Source organism: Artemia franciscana, chromosome 18 (genome assembly GCF_032884065.1).
Source record: "Artemia franciscana chromosome 18, ASM3288406v1, whole genome shotgun sequence".
In the NCBI taxonomy this organism is placed as follows: Eukaryota; Metazoa; Arthropoda; class Branchiopoda; order Anostraca; family Artemiidae; genus Artemia; species Artemia franciscana.
Window position 1 is genome coordinate 34,735,105 of NC_088880.1, and position 20,941 is coordinate 34,756,045.

Sequence of the window (20,941 nt, forward strand, 5' to 3'; positions counted from 1 at the left end):
AGATCAGTTTTTACAACACCAGAGGAGTACAGATATCCACTCTGAAACACGTACCTCTTACCTGTTTCTAGACATAATGACTCTCACACAGAAATCTCATTTCCTATTATCTAGTTGGTTTTTTAAGATTCAACATGTACATAATTTCTTTTTTGACCAGAATTTACTGTCCAAACATCAAAATTCACTGACAATTAGATGTGTTCACCCATACAAACTTCCTCTGGTGAAAAATGAAAGATCCCGTTTCAACCTCCGGTATATGATCCCATCAATAGCCAACAAATATTCATTAAATAAATTTGTTGAGTTACCAAAATGATCTTTCAAGAGACGATTAAAAAGTCATATAATGGAATCTGCTTGCAAGAACGGTTGGTAAAAATTTTTAATTCTTATTTTTATTTTGGCCTCACTCCACTTACTCCACCTTAAATACTCTCATTAAAGATACTCTTTATTTATTGATGAAATAGTGGTTTATTTTTTGTTTGTTCTGTATCAATGAGGATTGTTAAATTTTGTTTATATGTCTTGCCCAGTAGTCGAGCTTATCTCTCCATTTGGGGAAGTTGAAGATTTTGATGAATATGAATTTTTGAATAAATGAATCTGAATCTGAATGCCTACCAGATTTTAGTTAAAAAAAAACAAAGGTTTGGCGATATGTATTTCATAGTGACGCTGAAAAATAAAGAAGAAAAAGAAAACTGAAAGAAGAAAAATGGTAAAAAACTAAAAAAAACTAAAAGGAAAAAACTAAAAAAAAACTAAAAAGTAAAAAAAAATTTAAAAAGAGAAAACCTAAAAAGAAAAAACGTAAAAAAATAAAAAAAAACTAAAAAAAAACTGGGAATTGCAAAAATATTTCAATATATTTTGGCAATAGATTAAAGTAATTCGAAAACCTTAAACCAGATACCCAAAATTTGAGGTTTATTATAAATTGTTAAGCTGTAGCATGCTTGGCACGTAAAGATTTTTCCAATTGTCAATGTTAGAATGAACATTGACAAATTGAAGAAAACAAATCAATAAAAAGAAGAAACTAAAAAAAAAGAAAAACTAAAAAAGAAAAAAACTAAGAAAAGAAAAAACTAAAAAAGAAAAAAAAATACTAAAAAAGGTTTTATATATGCATATTTGTTTGCTTGCGGGTTTGCATTTGACGTCATTATAAGTATATAAGGCTTTGTAAATGACGTCATTATAAGATGACACTACAGACCGGGACACCGGGACACAAATGACGACCGGACACAGGGAATATAAATGACGACCGGGACACTCAAAGAAAAATTACAGACCGGGACACCGGGACACAAATGACGACCGGGACACCGGGACAGAGGGAATATAAATGACGACCGGGACACTCAAAGAGAGATTAGAGACTGGGATACCGGGACACAAATGACGACCGGGACAGAGGGAATATAAATGACGACCAGGACACAAAGACACAACTACAACGGGGACGCCGGGGGATATATAAATGACGACGGGGAAACAGGGAATGTTCGATTAGCAATCATCATCAACAAAGCTCAAGGGCAATCGTTAGAAAAATGCGGTGATCTGAATACGGATTGTTTTGCTGATGATACGGCAGTTTCAATTTATGAAAAGAATGACGAGGAGCTGGAGGCAAAACTGAATACTGCATTTTCTAATGTTCTTGATTGGTGTTCTTCAAATTTTATTGCTTTGAATGTATCAAAAACTAATTTCATAATTTACGGCAGAAAGTCAAATATCTGCCCTCGTATTACCCGAGTTACTTCTTCAAAGTATCTATTATCAATATCTCGTGTGAAAATGATAAAGTACCTTGGACTTGTGATTGACGAAAGCTTATCTTTTAAAACACACATTCAAAATCTACGATTAAAGATTTCAAGGTATGTTGGTTTAATGCGAAGGTTGAAGCTTTGTTTGCCCTACTCTGCTTTACGAAGTATTTATTTTGCTCTGATTCAGACTAATATTAATTATTGTTCTCTAGTATATTTATCTACATTTAAAAGCCATATTAAACCAATACAGATTTTACAAAATAAAGCCCTAAGAATCCTTAAACTTTTTATTCCATCACCTATTGAACTTCCAAATAAGTCTTCTACTGCATCTTTATATACTTATCTAGATATACTTCCAGTCTCTCAACAATTTGCTTTTGGAGCAATTCTTTTCAAAATCAATTATGACATTAAGAAATTACCGCCATATTACCTCCATCAAAGTTTGTTCTCCCAATCACAAGATTTACATAATTATAACACTCGACAAAAAAAGGATATCTACATTGACAAGTATAATACTGAGAGATCTAAATTCGCTCCGTTTGTGTCAATAGCTCGGTGCTGGGATGCTCACAAGACTCTTATTGATAATTTTTCCTCTATCCATTTAATAAAAAGGAAACTTAAATTTCATTTAGTTCAGGATTATTTTTAATTAAGTATCTTTTTAGTAAGGCAAAGTTTTTGTATGGTTCGTTGCTCTGGGTGATTATGGGCCTCTCAGCTATCTTCCAGTATTAATTTATATTTAATAATATGGACATTTTTAATTTCTTCAATAGTATTGAATGATCCTGGGCTAGCTGCTACTTTCATATTATTGTTGTGTTATTGTATCTTTGCCGTCATGTTTATCTTTGTATTTTAGCGTGTTATTATTTTATCTTTGTCTAGGCCTAGTTTTTCGAGCTTGTCTCCCCATGGGCCTATGTCACTTATATATACATGTATGTGCGATTAATAAATAAATGAACTTGAACTTGAACTTCCCATGGACAATTATTATGTTGGCATGTTCAAGAGTTGGTAAACCTGACAATCTATTTATATGGACAGACAATGAGTCAGCAAAGAATGTTGTATATTCGTAAGTTTTACGTAGTTAAAAATATATATATATATATATATATATATATATATATATATATATATATATATATATATATATATATATATATATATATATATATATATATATATATATATATATATATATATATATATATATATATATATATATATTGAATATATATTTTGAATATATATCTATATTCACAGGTGGGACACAGGGACACAACTACAATGGCGCGTAACTAATATGGCGCGTAACGACTTACGAGCGCGGGAGGGCTTGGGGGGGCGCGAAGCACCCCCACCAACTAGGTGTGGGGGTGGCGCGAAGCACCACCCCTACAGCTAGTTTATTATAGTAACTTGAACCTTGTCAAACCCACTGTTCGTTAAACTGAAGGACATGCATTGTAAAGGTTAAAGTCATGACGTCATTTTTATTTCATTCTTTGTTAATATCCCACCTCCCCTCCTCTCAATAACCACAACACTTAACAAGTCAAAACGTATTTTAACTATACACGTTACTTGCACTTTATCAACTAATTAGCAGCCAAAGTGGACATGCTTCGCACTCACTTATCAACCAGTTCGTGGTAACGAACTGTAGTAAGGAGCGACCCAGATCAATAGTAAACGAAACTCTAAAAAATGGAATTTTGATACTAAGAGATACATAAAAAGAATTAGATTTTCATGCTGATCTTAAATATATGAGTTTTATCGAATTTAGTCTTTGTCATCAAAAGTTACGAGCCTGAGAAAATTTGCCTTATTTTGGAAAATAGGGAGAAACACCCCCCAAAAGTCATAGAATCTTAACGAAAATCACATCATCGCATTCAGCGTATCAGAGAACCCTATAGCGAAAATTTGAAGCTCCTATCTACAAAAATGTGGAGTTTCGTATTTTTTGCCAGAAGATAGATCACGGGTGCGTGTTTATTTGTTGTTGTTTTTTTCCAGGGGTCATCGTATCGACCAAGTGTTCCTAAAATGTTGCAAGAGGGCTCATTCTAACGGGAATGAAAAGTTCTAGTGCCCTTTTTAAGTGACCGAAAAATTGGAGGGCACCTAGGCCCCCTCCCACGCTAATTTTTCCCAAAGTCAACGGATCAAAATTTTGAGATAGCCATTTTGTTCAGCATAGCCGAAAACCATAATAACTATGTCTTTGGGGATGCCTTACTGCCCCACAGTTCCAGGGGGAGGGGCTGCAAGTTACAAACTTTGACCAGTATTTACATGCAGTAATGGTTATTGGGAAGTGTACAGACCTTTTCAGGGGGATTTTTTTGGTTTGGGGGTGGGTTTGAGGAGAGGGGGCTATGTGGGGGGATCTTTCCTTGGAGGAATATGTCATGGGGGAAGAGAAATTCAATGAAAAGGGCGCGGAATTTTCTAGCATTACTATGAAAAAAACAATGAGAAAATAAACATGAAAAAGTTTTTTTCAATTGAAAGTAAGAAGTAGCATTAAAACTTAAAACGAACAGAGATTATTACGCATATGAGGGATTCTAAAAATACTTCAGCATAAAGAGCGAGTATTTAGGAGGAAATAAATACCTCGCTCTTTATGCTAAAGTATTTTTAGTAACTTCAACTATTTATTCTACGGCCTTTCTGATTCAGGGGTCATTCTTAAAGAATTGGGACAAAACTTAAGATTTAGCGTAAAGAGCGAGGTATTAACGAGGGGATAAACCCCCTCATATACATAATACAAATATAAGAATGTAAAAGTTTGTTACGTAAGTTAATTTTTAAGTTACGTATATTTTTACCAATAAAACGTTCGTTAAATATTAAAAGTTCTACTTGCCTTTTTAAGTAACCGAAAACTAGGAGGGCAACTAGGCCTCCTTCCCCACCCCTTATTTCTCAAAATCGTCTGATCAAAACTAAGAGACAGCCATTTAGCCAAAAAAAAATTAATATGCAAATTTGATTTTAATAATTTATGTGTGGAGAGCCAAAAACAAACATGCATTAATTCATAAAAGGTTCAGAAATTAAATAAAAAAACTAGTTTTTTTAACTGAAAGTAAGGAGGGACATTAAAACTTAAAACGAACAGAAATTACTCCGTATATGGAATGGGTTGTCCCCTCTGCAATCCCTCGCTCTTTACGCTAAAGTTTGACTCTTTGTCACAGTTCTACTTTTTACAACAGTAATAAAAACTTTAGCGTAAAGAGCGAGGTGTTGAGGAGGGGACAACCCATTCCATATACGGAGTAATTTCTCTTCGTTTTATGTTTTAATGTCGCTCCTTACCTTCAGTTAAAAAAAAACTATTTTTTTTAATACTAATAAAAATCTACCATACATAAACAAAACCACAACATGCTAGTAAAGTTATGCCGCAATTAAAGTTGGGGTTTGAAAAAAAAATGTGGCATCATAGTTAACCACCTTACGTCGGAGCTTCCTTAAAATTAAAAATAACTGGTGTTACATTTTTTCTTATTTATTTCAAAAAAAGCAAAATAACCTTAAAGAGTAGAAATTTTAAAAGGTAAACGCAATAATAAAATTTCTTTGATGTAAACTTATACTGAACTTAGTTATACTAAACTTAGGCAAAAGAGTTCAATGTCAATTCAACTGATTAACTACGTCTGGGAAATCATGAAAAATTGGTTTCATTTCGTCAAAAAAGTATCATCCAAACTACTTATCGTGAGTGGAGGAATAATGGCTTTCAAAATAACCAAGAAAATAATATCAAGCACCATTAAGGTTAACATACAAGAATACTTGGCTGAAGGTTTCAGTTTTGACCTTCAATTATTGAAGGGGAAATTCATAATTAAAGATATTTATCTTAAGCGGAAAGCCTTGGCATACTTGAATTTTCCCTTGGAAATAACGATAGGCCATATAGGCTCTATTTTGATAGAATTCCCGTTCCCAATAATATTCTCTAAAAAATGGAATATCAGATTTTCCGACGTAACATTAGACGAGTCTTCAAAAACGTATGACGATAACGTTATCAAAACATCATCAAAAGGAGACTTCAAAACGTTATCCAACGATAACGTCCAAGAGCAGTTGGATATGAAATTAGAACAGGCAAAGGAAAATGTTCTTACAACTGGTTCCTCTACTCGACAAAAATTGGTAGGCTTTTTCAAACGAAACATCGATCTAACCATCAGGAATGTCAACATCAAAAGTGAAAGAAAAATTGAAGAGAGGCCATTTACGGTGGGTATGACCCTTCAGGAGCTTTTCTGCAGTTCAGAAAATAAACAAGGGCTATTTAGGAAGACTGTAAAAATTAATGAACTTGACGTTTGGTGTCGTAAAGGGCACTGGAAATCAAAATTTGGGAGGAAATTAAAAGATTGCAAAGATAAAGAGAATTCCAGCTGGTCACTTAGATCCTTGCTTGGGCCACTTCTATCCTACCTTTTCGACCTCATTAAAAATAATAAAAAAGAAAATGCAGTAGATTCTGAGGAAGTTTATCAGGAACAAGACGTTCCTGAAGAAGACGATGAATTAAATGGAAATGTGGCGGATATAAAAGTGAAAATTGAAGATATTGACTTCGACTTTTCGAAAACATTCCATACAGACTATATTAGAGTTTTGGCCTCAGTAAAAAATTTTATAGTAGAAATTGGAAATCATGCTTTAATTAGGCGTCACTCTCTTAGCCTAAAAGACTGTAGTAACCAAGTATCTGTTCATTATGAAAGCACCAAAAAGGACCATATTATGTGCAAGCATAAATTGACCATCAACGTCTTGCCTTTACAGATTTTTATTACAGATTCAACAGACTTTAGAGTGGTTTTTAAGATCATTGAGGCCTGGATGCCACCATTGCCTGATAAGGAGATACTAACAGAAGGAAAATATCATACTGAGGAAGAAGACACAATTTACCAAGATAACGAGGAAAGGCAACAACGCTGGTTTTCATTAAACATTTGTTTGTCTTCATTGGTGCTAAATATTGCACATTTTTGTGGAGTTGAAAATCACCCTCTTGTGGCACTCCAAATCACAAAAGGTAGCCTAAAAGCAAACATTTCAGAGGTTGAACAGCAATGGCACTTTAGAATCTGTAAGGTAGAAATAAAAGATACAAAAATTAATAAAACGGCTTACCATTCAATTCTTCAACAGGTTGATCAAGCAACCCCTCTAGATGTTACTGTCAGAATATATTCATTGAAATATAAAGATCTGAGCGATTTCGTCAAACATCATATGAATATAAAAATAATTGCCCCGCAGTTACTGTTGTTCAACCCTAGTGGAGCCGTTAAGGACATTTTGAGATTTCTTCTTTCAATACGTAAAACTGAATCTGAAGTTACAAAAAAAGCTTCAACAAAGCAGACTATCGCGGATCCAAAGAAAATATTCAAAACTCGGGTAACGTTTGATGTTTCTATAGCTACACCTACTGTGGTAATTCCTCGAGACTCAACTGAAGGCTTTGTTGTCGTCTTTAACTTTAGTAAAATCACATTAAACAATCATTTTGAGCTTGTCCCTAAAGACAAAACCCAAGGACAAAAAGTTACTATAAAACTAAAAAATTTTAAGCTTCTGACAGGAGTGTACAAGAACGGGAAGATCTACTTTCAAAGAAGTCTGACGAAGCCCATTACTTTCACAATAGAAATAGAAAGAAGAACTTTAAAGAGGGACACATCAGATTATGACATATCAATAAAAGCAAAAATTACTAAAATGAGTGTCTCGCTCAAAGAGACAGATTTTCCTACAATCTTGAAAATCCTGTCAGAAAATATAAATAAGACCGGAATTTCTGATAAAATCTCGGAGTCCAAAGAGAAACGTTTCCCTTTTTCTGACGGCCCAGATTCTCCTGGGATTCTAATGCCATGTGTCTGGACTACAATAGAGACCACTATCACCCTTGATGGACTAGAGCTTGAATTGCTCAAGGGTTCCACTATTTTACCTGAATACGACCCCTCCAAAAGTATATTTGTTACTATTTCAAATGAAGTTCTAAAGGTGGAAAATAAATTTTCAAAACATGGTGATGGATCACTTAATTTTGAATCAAAAATATTGACCACTTCGAAAACGGGGGTTCTTGGAGGTGTCTTTGATGTTCTTGCCTCTATTCTGGGTCCTATGAGTGAGTACCTTCCAGCTAACAGTACGAAGTACATTAAATGCAAATTATCAGAAAAAAAATATCAAAAAAAAGAAATAGTGGTGTTTGAAGGGGCAACCGACGCCCTAGGAAATTTGAAAACAACTAGAATTTTTACCAAAATGAAAATTTTGTTAGACCTTCCGTATTATGCAGAACTTCTACCATATCTGGGATTGGAAGATGAGCAAACGAAAGCATCCTTCTTTGGGATCCTTTCAGGATTTACATCGGCTGACCAAAAACCGTCTAGTATGGATGTAACATTTAGTATGAACGGCTTTAAGGTTCTCAAAACCTCGCTGCGGTCAGCAGCTCAACACTCTCGTCGGTCATTCTGGCCTTTCGTACTCATATGCTTCTTATGTTGCATTGTAACACTTAAGAGCGAAGATGATGACATTATGCAGCCTTTTGGATTTTTCGGCCCTCGGTATGCTTCCTGTTTAAATATTATATCCTTTCTAATAAGCTTTCTACTGCCATATTTAAATATTGTAGTCGACATGACCCATGAACGTCGTTCACTACCCAGAAAGAGTTTGAATTTCTAAAAGTAAGTGTACCAATTTATTATGTCTTAGTTGTTTGTTATTGCCATTTTTATATGTTATAGTTATTAGTTATTATATTGGCCATTTTATTATTGCATTGTTATGTGTTACAATTGTTACGATCTTTTATAGTTGTTACCATTGATATATGTTATTTGTTACCATTATTTGAGTTAAAATTGATAGAACTATGGTTTATATTATAGTTGTTAATATTTTTGTGTTATAGATGTTAGCATTATTAGGTGTTATAATTTTTATCATTATTTGTGTTATAGTTGTTAGCACTATAATTGACACTATAGTTGCTAATATTCTCATGATTGTACTATTGTTAGCATTAAAAAAAGGATACGGCATTAGACTTTACAGTCTGTACCGGCGGTGCTGATCTCCGTTTCTTGGCCCTTCAGCCAGGAAGTGCAACTGGGGGTTGGGGGCCAGCCATTCTGTGCTTTCGCACACCCTTCCTGTTTACCTTCCCCAAATTTCTCCAGATTTTCTTCCCAAGATTATAGGGGTTAGTATTTTTATGTGCTTTAGTTGTTAGCATTTTTATGTTTTATAGTTGTTAGTATTATGCGTGTTATACCTGTTAGCACTACAACTTATATTATGGTCGTTAGCATCTTGGTGTATTATAGTTTTTAGCATTTTTTGTGCTATAGTCGATAGCGATACTTTTGTTATAATTGTTAGAACTACAAATTATATTATATTTGTTAACAATTTTATGTGTTTTATTTGTTAGCATTGTTATACATTGAAGTTGTTATTATTTGATTTATAGTTGTTAGAACTGTAATTATAAAATAGTTGTTAGCATTTTTATGCATTAAAGTTGTTTACTTTTTTGTGTTATAGTTCTTAGCACTAAATTTTGTATTATAGATGCTTCATCTTGATGTGTTATAGCTGTTAGCATTTATTTTTTATGTGTTATAGTCGTTAGTTTTGTTTGTATTATGGTTGCTAGTACAACAATTTATATTATAGTTGTTAGTATTTTATGTATTTTAGTTATTAGTGTTCTTATTTATTATAGTTGTTTGCATTATTTGTTTATATTTGTTTGCCTTATTTGTATTATACTTGCTAGCACTATAATCTATATTATAATTGTTAGAATATTAATGTGTTTTAGTTGTTAGCATTTTTATGGGCTATAGTAGTCAGACTTATTTGTCTTATAGGATTATAGAATTTTAGTTGTTATTTTTACGTATTATGTTTGTTATTGTTTTTATGTGTTAAGGTTGATAGCATTTCTATATGTTACAGTTGTTAGCATTGTTATTTGTTAGCCTATAGTTGTTTGCATTTTCTGTATTATCGTTGTTAGCACTATTACATTATAATTTATATTACAATTGTTAGAATTTTAATGTTTTTTAGTTGTTAGCATTTTTATGGGTTATAGTAGTTAGCCTTATTTGTGTTGTAGAATTATAGAATTTTAGTTGTTACTTTCATGTGTTATAGTTGTTATCATTTTTATGTGTTAAAGTTGATAGCATTTTTTATGTTACAGTTGTTAGCATTGTTATGTGTTGGCCTATAGTTGTTTGCATTTTCTGTATTATCGTTGTTAGCACTATTACATTATAATTTATATTACAATTGTTAGAATTTTAATGTTTTTTAGTTGTTAGCATTTTTATGGGTTATAGTAGTTAGCCTTATTTGTGTTGTAGAATTATAGAATTTTAGTTGTTACTTTCATGTGTTATAGTTGTTATCATTTTTATGTGTTAAAGTTGATAGCATTTTTTATGTTACAGTTGTTAGCATTGTTATGTGTTGGAAAATAGTTGTTTGCATTTTCTGTATTATCGTTGTTAGCACTATTACATTATACCTTATATTACAATTGTTAGAATTTTAATGTTTCTTAGTTGTTAGCATTTTTATGGGTTATAGTAGTTAGCCTTATTTGTGTTGTAGAATTATAGAATTTTAGTTGTTACTTTCATGTGTTATAGTTGTCATCATTTTTATGTGTTAAAGTTGATAGCATTTTTTACAGTTGTTAGCATTGTTATGTGCTAGCCTACGATTCTGTATTATTATTTTGCATTTTCTGTATTATTGTTGCTAGCACTCTTATATTATAATTTGTATTACAATTGTTAGAATTTTAATGTGTTTTAGTTGTTAGCATTGTTATGTGTTGGCCTATAGTTGTTTGCATTTTCCGTATTATTGTTGTTAGCACTATTATATTTTAATTTATATTAAAATTATTAGAATTTAATGTGTTTTAGTTGTTAGCATTTTTATGGGTTATAATAGTTAGCCTTATCTGTGGTATAGAACTATATAATTTAGTTGTTATTTTTATGTGTTATAGTTGTTATCATTTTTATATGTTAAAGTTGATAGCATTTCTATATGTTACAGTTGTTATCATTGTTATGTGTTAGCCTATAGTTGTATATGCATTTAGTTGCTATTTAGTATTTAGTTGCATTTAGTATGCTATAGTTGCTATATAGTGATAGCATTTCTATAGTTTGATATATTTCTATATGTTTTAACCCATTGTTATGTGTTAGCCTACAGTTGTTTGCATTTTCTGTATTATTGTTGTTAGCACTATTATATTATAATTTATATTACAACTATTAGAATTTTAATGTGTTTTAGTTGTTAGCATTTTTATGGGTTATAGTAGTTAGCCTTATTTGTGTTATAGAATTATAGAATTTTATTTGTTATTTTTATGTGTTATAGTTGATATCACTTTTATATGTTAAAGTTGATAGCATTTCTATATGTTACAGTTGTTAGCATTGTTATGTTAGCCAATAGTTGTTTGCATTTTCTGCATTACAATTGTTAGAATTTTGATGTGTTTTAGTTGTTAGCATTTTTATGGGTTATAGTAGTTAGCATTATTTGTGTTATAGAATTCGGTTGTTATTTTTACGTGTTATAGTTGTTATCATTTTTATGTGTTAAAGTTGATAGCATTTCAATATGTTACAGTTGTTAGCATTGTTACGTGTTATAGTTGTTTGCATTTTCTGTATTATTGTTGTTAGCACTACAATCTATATTATAATTGTTTTCATTTTTATGTCTTGTAGCATTTTAAGTTGTTACGTGTCATATTTTGTATTATAACTGGGGACACTGCAATTTATATTATAGTTAGCATTTTTACGGGTTATAGCTGTTAGCTTTTTTGTGTAATCTATATATAACACTATAATTCATATCAAAGTTGTTAGCATTTTGATGTGTTATAGTTGTTAGCATTTTTATGGCACTTGCTCGTTGGGCAAGTGCTATATAGCGATCGCAATTTCTGTCCGTCGGTCTGTCGGTCTCGGTTTTGCTAGTTCGGGGACTTCCAGATAAGCTAGGACGATGAAAGTCGGCAAGCATATCAGGGACCAGATCAGATTAAATTAGAAATAGCCGCTTCCCAGATTCGACCATCTGGGGGGGGGGGTGGAGGGACGGTCAATTCGGAAAAATTAGGAAATTTGTTTTAAAAATGTCTCCTTGCAAACCTGCATAGCACAGTGAATATGGTGTTAATATTCTACTCCGAAGGTCGTAGGTTCAATTCCTGATAGAGTCAATTTTTATGAGTTGTTTTTTCTTGCTTTGCTATTTTTCGTAATAATTTTTAGAGTAATTTTAAAACCTTTTCTAAATGTCTGGCCTTGACTAACACTTTTAGCAAAAATGTCAGATTGGATCACGATTTATGGTGATTAAATCTGGAATTTGCTATAGTATGGGCCAGCAAGCGTAGGAGGAGCTAAATCAAGCGATGGATTTAAAGGGATCAAAAATTATAGCAAAAGCTATTCAGCTTCAGAGGCAGAAATCCCGTGCAGATGGTGCTTATCAGGGTAGCCTCCAGAAAAAAAATCACCGCGATAACATTGCCAAATGTTGGCTTTTCCGACCTCGTCACAAGTGCCATATGAGCTCTTGGCTCTTGTTATGTGTTATAGTCGTTAGCATTTTATATATTGTAGCTGCTACCAATTTTAGGCGTTTCAGTTGATAGCATCATCTGTGTTACAGTTCTTAGCAGTACTACAAATTGTATTATAGTTGATAGCATTTATGTGTTATAATTGCAAGCATTGCTATGTGTTATAGTTGTTTGCATTTTCAAGTGTATTACTTGTTTGGATTTTAACTTGTTGTAGTTGTTTGCATTGTTATGTGTTACTAGCTGGGATCAGGCGGCTTCACTGCCTGGCACAATCTTGCGATACGCGGGAGGCTTCTATATATGGATTCTCATATGTGTATACAACAGATATGTGCTAATTTTTAACTGCGTAAAACTTGTGGATATACAACATTCTTCGCAGTCCCATTGTCTGTGCAAAAAATGGATTGTCCGGTTTACCAACTCTAGAACATACAACGTACAACTGTCCATGGGAAAAACAATCCGTATTAAGATCTATGCCGCATTTTTCTAATGATCGCCCTTGAGCTTTGTTGATGGTGATTGCAAATGCTAATCGAATTGGGAATTGCAATCTTTTAAAATGAAAAGGCAGATGTGTTGGAGTGATGGGAATGCGAGGAATAAGAACAGCCTCACCCTCGGAAGGCTCTGTCAAGATTGTTGCCTCTATTACGTTTTCCATTGTTCTTTTACGGCAAGTCGCGTGCCATCGCAAAGCTTTGGTGGGTTAATATTTCACAACAGTATTACTGATACGCCTATTTTTAGTTGAAGCACGTGTGGTGGAAACCCTGGGAGATCCAGGGAATTAAAAAATTCTGATGGATAGTTAACCGCTTCATTTGATTCCAGAACTGTGTCGACTGACCTGTAAATGACTGCCTGGTCTCGAATCTTGCTCAGAATAATATTGTTGATTTCGTGGACGTCTTTGTTCTTGGCTGCCAGAATCGCTCGTTCACTTAGCCATTTATGATTTTTTAATTGGTTAGAATACTCGGAAATACCTTTTCAACCAAATCATTTTTTGACGCTAAATTACAGAATTCAGGAGGTAGTTGTATATGTCCTGAAATTGAGTCAACTGGGAACATTCCATTTCTAATTTCCAGCAATGGATCTGAAAGTGTTTCACCAGAGTGATCGTTTTGCAATCGGACATGCAAATTTATAGTTAATTTTAATGTATTTACGTGTGCCCATAAATAAGAATTTTTCAGGCTAGCATTCATTTCGCCCAAAGGTGTCGATCTAGGAATAATAGGTAATGTTTGCCTGAAATCTCCCGCAAGCAATATTAATGTGCTGCAAAAGGGTTTAGAATTTCCTCGCAAATCTTGCAATGATCGCTCGAGAGCCTCGAGCAATTTTTTGTGCGCCATTGTGCACTCGTCCAAAACAATAAGTTTGCATTGTTGCATTACTTTACCCATCCCAGATGATTTGGAAATGTTGCACGTGGGAGTTTCTGTAGATTGCATATTCAGAGGCAATTTCAAAGCGGAATGAGCAGCTCTCCCACCAGGATGCAACGTTGCGGCTATTCCGGACGACGCAATTGCCAACGCTATGTCATTTTTGGATAAATTGATGCCAGAAGCAATCTAATTGGAAACGTTTTACCAGTAGCTCCTGGCACATTCAAGAAGATGATTTCTCCAACTTGGTTATCGATACAATGTATTATTTGATCATAACTGCCTTTCGGTTCAGACGTTAACGTAGAAATATTTTTTTTGTACATAAGACAATAGATCAATCGTGTTGTAACTTTGTTCACAATCCAATTCTACACATGTAGAAATAGCAGCAGTACGATTAGGTGAAGGCATTCCCAAATGCTTGGGAAGTTTGTTTGCCATAGATAAGCACACATCTTCAATCATAACTAAAGTGCAGTTATAAATTTCCATTGTAAAGTCTAAGGTCATATCTGACCTACATATCTGGAGGAATTTGCGATTTGTATTTCTCCCATAACTCTTTAGGAGATGAAGGAGAGCAAGTTGTCAATATGATTCCAAACAATGCAAGAATTCGACTTGGAGTTGACATTTCGCATGCGTCATTGATGCAATTATCCCAGTGTTGGTTGTTCTCCAAGAAATTCAGAGCTTGGCGTGCACTACGATAAGTGGCATGTATAGTCCCGTTTACAGTTCTCAAATGCTCAAAGGACGTCGGGCCGGGTACATTAACCAAAAGCAGGCGGAGAAAGAAGCATTCATCTTGATTGGGGTGAATGGTATAGATTCTTCCTATCGTGGTTTCTTTGAAGATGTTAGGTTGGCCGTGAATGACTCACCCCGTTTTCGGCGTTCAAATGATTTTTTATTAGCATTCCACGTGTAATACATAGGCACTTCAGAATACAGCAGTTTTTTTGCAAAAGAATCATTTTGACATAACGCGAAGAAAGCAGGTAACTTTGTATCCAGTGGATTCAGGGCTCTTTGTCGCACGTTGGATTCCGAAAAATAAACACGTTGACCATTCTGTAAATTTACCGCTAAGTGAACAACAGCTGGACTTCGTTCATGCATCGGAAATGAAAGAATGCGCCACACAGCTTCATTACTGCTTATGTATCACCCAGCCTGATATTGTTCGACTTCATTGATATCACTGATTTCGGACTGCAAGCCAAAAACTTCCATGTCGCTGCCTTTGTTGACGTATTTAAAAATATATTTAATTGCCTTTACGGAATTACAGCTTTGAAAACTTGCTTTGTGGAAAATTTTTTTTAATTAATTTGGATATAAACGGGTGTTACATTACAATGAACAACCGGTAAAAACAAGCACATCGTTATGGCAACAACTGGGCTAGGTAAAAAGAAAATAACCGAGACAAGTATCAGAGCCAAGCAGCCGAAATATCTACTCCAAGAAAACGGCACTGCCGCAAAAATATAGATAGCAGCCTAAAATATAAGAGAAGTATATCTAAATTAGATAAGCAGTTCGGTGAAAGGAGGAGGGCTCAAGCATGCATAAAGACTTTTTTAATTCCTATATTCACGGCACCAGGTATACAAAGGTATCCTTTATACCACTATTCATTTACCTCATTCCAAAACCTCAAAGTTTTAAATGTCTACTGAACCTCCTTTTGGAGAAGTCAACAGAGGGATTTGGAAGAATAGCATCCCCAGAAAGATAAGTTTTGTTGCGTTTTTTGTTTTTACGAGATGGAATAGCAGTCACGGTAGTAGTATTGGTACAAGTATTAATGGTACTAAGGGTAGTACTAGGAGCAGCAGTAGTGTTAATGTATGGCCTTTTTGCTAGTTAAACATCCCTCTCATCAAGTCCTGGAAGTTTCAACTTAATACAATTAGCCATTGCTATAACATTTCTGATATGTCCTTTTGATCACCTATATGCTCATAAACTTCTTGAAATGTTCATCTCAGTGCTCTTACCCTCACCAGTAGTTGCAACAAAAGTAGTAGCTGATGTAGTAGTAGTGGTAAATGTAGCAGTGGCAGTTGCAGTAATATTAGTAGTAGCCTACACATATTGTCTTTTGTTCAATTGATCTTCCCCCTTATGTATTCTCTGAAAGTTTGAACTTAATACCCAAATCGATTCTCGATATACATTTTTTACAGTGTGCTTCCACATGGTGTCTTTTTATTTAAAAGACAAGGCCTGTGGGGGGGGGTCTAGTAGCATTCCATTTACTTTTGACTCTTAAAGGGTACTAGAACCTCTTACTTCCAATCAAATGAGCCCCATCTGATCTGAATTGTATACAACCACCCGTTCCGTAGAAACCTTATATGCCCCAGGGCATAACTTAAAACCCTTGTCCCTGAGCTCTGGGGGTTCGTGTCCACCCTTTTGAATTATGGAGATTTTTTTTTTTTGGTTTGCATAGAAGGGGTTGTCGTAGAAACCTCAAAAGGGGGTCATTCGATTGGATATTAAAAGCACTAGTGCCCTTTGTAATAGTCGAAAGTGATTAGAAGGCAACCATGAAACTACAGCTCTCCATTCCCCTCTCCCCACCCATTATTTCCTCAAACGCATTAACCAGAAATTTAGAGATTGCTGTTCTTTTCAGCGTAGTTAAAAGGTTCGGTAATTATGTCTTTGAGGATCACAACCCCCTCACAGCCCTCAAGGCAACGTTTGTGAGCTATACCCTGGGGCATTTATGGTTTTTAATGAAATAATTGTCTTATAAGCTTCGGAGAGAGGTCACAGGATTCAAAATAAGAAGTTCTAGTGGTCTTTTTAAGAGGCAAAGTGATCAGAGGGCAAATAGCCCCCCCCCCTACGTCCTGTTTTCTAAATGTATCCGATTGAAATTTTGAGGTATCTATTTGTTGAAAAAATAGTCCAAAGATCACATAACAAGGAAGTTAAGTTCCGTGGGCGTATAAGTTTTTTTATGGAAGGGTTTGAACTTCAGAGGAGGCTCATTTGATTGGAAATGTAAACTTCTAGTTCCCTTTTATAAGTTAAAAACGATTGAAGGCAACTAGTCCTCCCTCCCTGGCAACCCCTGTTCCTCAAAGGCGTCCGATCAAAATTTTGAGGTAGCCATTTTTTCAGCTTCTTTTCTTTTTTTTCTTTTTTTTTTAGTCTATCTAAACAAGTCCAGACTTGGTAAATACCAAGATAACAAGTTTTTTTTTTAGTCACATTCTGACAGAACTTTCGCAAGATTCTATACAAATACTTTGGTTCTTATTTAATCTAAACCAACATAAGGTTGGATCCCGGATTGGCATAGGGGGTACACTAATGGAATCTCAAAGGTAGATAATTTTTAAACCACCTTCAATCTGGTTGGTTGAAATTCACGCAAAAGTATGAAGAACAACTTGAGTTGTAATTAAGCCCCCAAGGAAGAGCTTGATAATTTAATCTTAATTGCAGGAAAATGGCAACATTTTTTCTCCATAAGAAAAAGTTTATAGGAAGTCTTATATCAACAAATATAGCCAAGTCATTTCGCCAAAATATAATGTTAACAAATTATTTTCGAATTTAATTCGTACTTAGAGTTGTGGGAGATTGTGATTGAGTTGTGGGAGATATGGCCAAGTTTTTGCCCAAAAAACATGAGACGTGATAGCACTGAAAACAATCGATAGTTTACATGATTTTATATGCCGTGAACGAAGAATAGTCTTTTTCAGCAATCCTTTACCAAGTTTTTGCCCAAAAAATATGAGACATGACAGCACTGCAAACAACTGATAGTTTACTGATTTTATATGCCGTGAATGAAGACTGTGACATTCTGACAAGTTTTGTCAGAATGTGACTAGAAACAGCTTGTGATCTTGGTATTTACCAAGTTTTTGCCCAAAAAATATGAGACATGACAGCACTGCAAACAACTGATAGTTTACCTGATTTTATATGCCGTGAATGAAGACTGTGACATTCTGACAAGTTTTGTCAGAATGTGACTAGAAACAGCTTGTGATCTTGGTATTTACCAAGTTTTTACCCAAAAAATATGAGACATGACAGAACTGCAAAAACTGATAGTTTACCTGATTTTATATGTCGTGAATGAAGAATGTGACATTCTGACAAGTTTTGTCAGAATGTGACTAGAAACAGCTTGTGATCTTGGTATTTACCAAGTTTTTGCCCAAAAAATATGAGACATGACAGCACTGCAAACAACTGATAGTTTACCTGATTTTATATGCCGTGAATGAAGAATGTGACATTCTGACAAGTTTTGTCAGAATATGACATTCTGACAAGTTTTGTCAGAATGTGACTAGAAACAGCTTGTGATCTTGGTATTTACCAAGTTTTGCCCAAAAAACATGAGACATGACAGCACTGCAAACAACTGATAGTTTACCTGATTTTATATGCCGTGAATGAAGAATGTGACATTCTGACAAGTTTTGTCAGAATATGACATTCTGACAAGTTTTGTCAGAATGTGACTAGAAACAGCTTGTGATCTTGGTATTTGCCAAGTTTTTGCCCGAAAAATATGAGACATGACAGCCCTGCAAACAACTGATAGTTTACCTTATTTTATATGCCGTGAATGAAGAATGTGATATTCTGACAAGTTTTGTCAGAATGTGACTAGAAACAGCTTGTGATCTTGGTATTTACCAAGTTTTTGCCCAAAAAATATGAGACATGACAGCACTGCAAACACCTGATAATTTACCTGATTTTATATGCCGTGAATGAAGAATGTGACATTCTGACAAGTTTTGTCAGAATGTGACTAGAAACAACTTGTGATCTTGGTATTTACCAAGTTTTTGCCCAAAAAACATGAGACGTGACAGCACTGCAAACAACTGATAGTTTACCTGATTTTATATGCCGTGAATGAAGAATCTGACATTCTGACAAGTTTTGTCAGAATATGACATTCTGACAAGTTTTGTCAGAATGTGACTAGAAACAGCTTGTGATCTTGGTATTTACCAAGTTTTTGCCCAAAAAAATATGAGACATGACAGCCCTGCAAACAACTGATAATTTACCTGATTTTATATGCCGTGAATGAAGAATGTGACATTCTGACAAGTTTTGTCAGAATGTGACTAGAAACAGCTTGTGATCTTGGTATTTACCAAGTTTTTGCCCAAAAAATATGAGACGTGACAGCACTGCAAACAACTGATAATTTACCTGATTTTATATGCCGTGAACGAAGAATAGTCTTTTCCAGTAATTCGTCTCGTCTGCTCACTAAGTGACGGTGCCATAACAAAGAATTCTTCTGCTTTTAGTTCTTTCCTTTCTCGTTTCTTAGAATGCTTTGGGGTTGCTGAATCCCTTTTCTCCTCTTTAATAAAGAAAATAGTGAATTAGCTAGGAGAGTAATTCCATAAGAGGTTCATTAGTTAGTTCTCTACCTTGTTGTTTCTTCTGGAAAAATTACACATACAAAGGGAGGAGACCAAAGCAATTTGTTCGTTGCTGAAAATTGGTTGTTTGACTAATGTGGCTTATTTAATAGATTGATTTATGTACCCTTCAGAGGAATAGAATTCAAAGGCTGACTAGTACCACTTTTTTATTAATTTGTGTTTTCGGCCAGTTTGCATGCAAAGAGTAGTCGTGGAAACTCTGTAGGAGGCACATTCAATTGACAATTAAGAGTTGCAGTGTCCTTTTAAGAGTCAAAAGTGATCGAGGGACAATTAGTCCCCTTTCTTGCTACCCAGCACCTCCGTAGCCCCAAAGACATAAATTAACTTTTGAAATAGCCATTTTCCAAATTAGTCCAAAGTTCAAGGAAATATGCCTCCAGCAATGGCATGTCTTCCATAGCCCCTAAGCCAAGAGGTGTAAATCCTGTAGATTGAAAATTATTTACACAGAAGTTTTATAATGGTAAAAAATGGGAGGGGGAATTCACTTCATCATGGGCGTACAATTGGGTCCAAACTTTCAGAAAACATTCTGGAAAAAGGCGGAGGGGGTCGCTCGCCCAAAAATATACCACAAATTTTTGTTCCTGATCAGTTTGAAATTTTAAGCCTTAAGTCAATGGGCCAAAAGGAACTTAGTGTACCAAGAAAAATGCTCCAGGGCACCCCCCCCCCAAAAAAAAAAAGAAGTGCCATTAAAATTGTAAAAAAAGTTATCCAATGGCATGAAACTTGTATCCTTATGTTTTTTAGATAAGGGAACTATCAACGCCGAAGGGACACAAATGCTCGTTCAATCCACAACGGGGCCTGACAAAGTACTAAAACAATTTTTTCCTTTGCCACTTTCTATGGAAATGGAGATCGCAAAAACATGGGAGGGGGCTGATTTAATTTAAGAAATTATAGAAGTTGCCTGTTATTGTATAAATATGTAATTTTTAATTTATTATTATAATTATGATGTAAATAATACGATATTATGTTGCAATGTTATTATGTAAATAATAACACGCAAAAAATTATGTAAATTCCCTGTTCATCACATACAGTTTAATTAGAAAAGGCGGCACTGTTTGGGATTGGTTGTCTGATCAGCTCGAAATTTTTAGAGACCGTTTGCTCGACCGAGAATCCCAGATCTATCTTAAAATTCGACATATTTTGAACATTCTCTTTTATATTTATAACCTTAAAAAATCAATAACTTCTGATTCCAGAAGTTATTATCATTATATGTGCAATGAACAATAAGTCTCCTTTCATAACCCCCCTGAAAAAAGAAAGACATACAGCCTGGTTTTAAAGATGTTCGCCCTATATGTCTCACTCCTATATTCTCCAAACTATATGAAGAATTCCTTGGAGATTGAGGCACTCCGGGAACTGACCTGACCTGAGGAAATTCGGGAGCCTTAAACCCGCTTCTATTTTCCACTACCATGTTTATCGTATCGTCTTCTTCGAGAAAATCCTGGAAAAGCTTAATATCTGGCTAAACGTAATTTCCGTCGATCTCCAAAAAGTGTTTGA

The 20,941-nt window shown here is 34.5% G+C and overlaps 1 protein-coding gene across 1 annotated transcript in view; it reads right to left on the reverse strand.

The window, feature by feature from the left end:
- LOC136038925 (uncharacterized) overlaps nt 1–20,941 on the reverse strand; it is a 156,629-nt gene that overhangs the window by 86,872 nt on the left and 48,816 nt on the right. Inside the window, exon 7 of the mRNA XM_065722432.1 lies at nt 19,164–19,320. Coding sequence (XP_065578504.1) covers nt 19,164–19,320 — 157 coding nt within the window. The remainder of the gene's footprint in view (nt 1–19,163; nt 19,321–20,941) is intronic.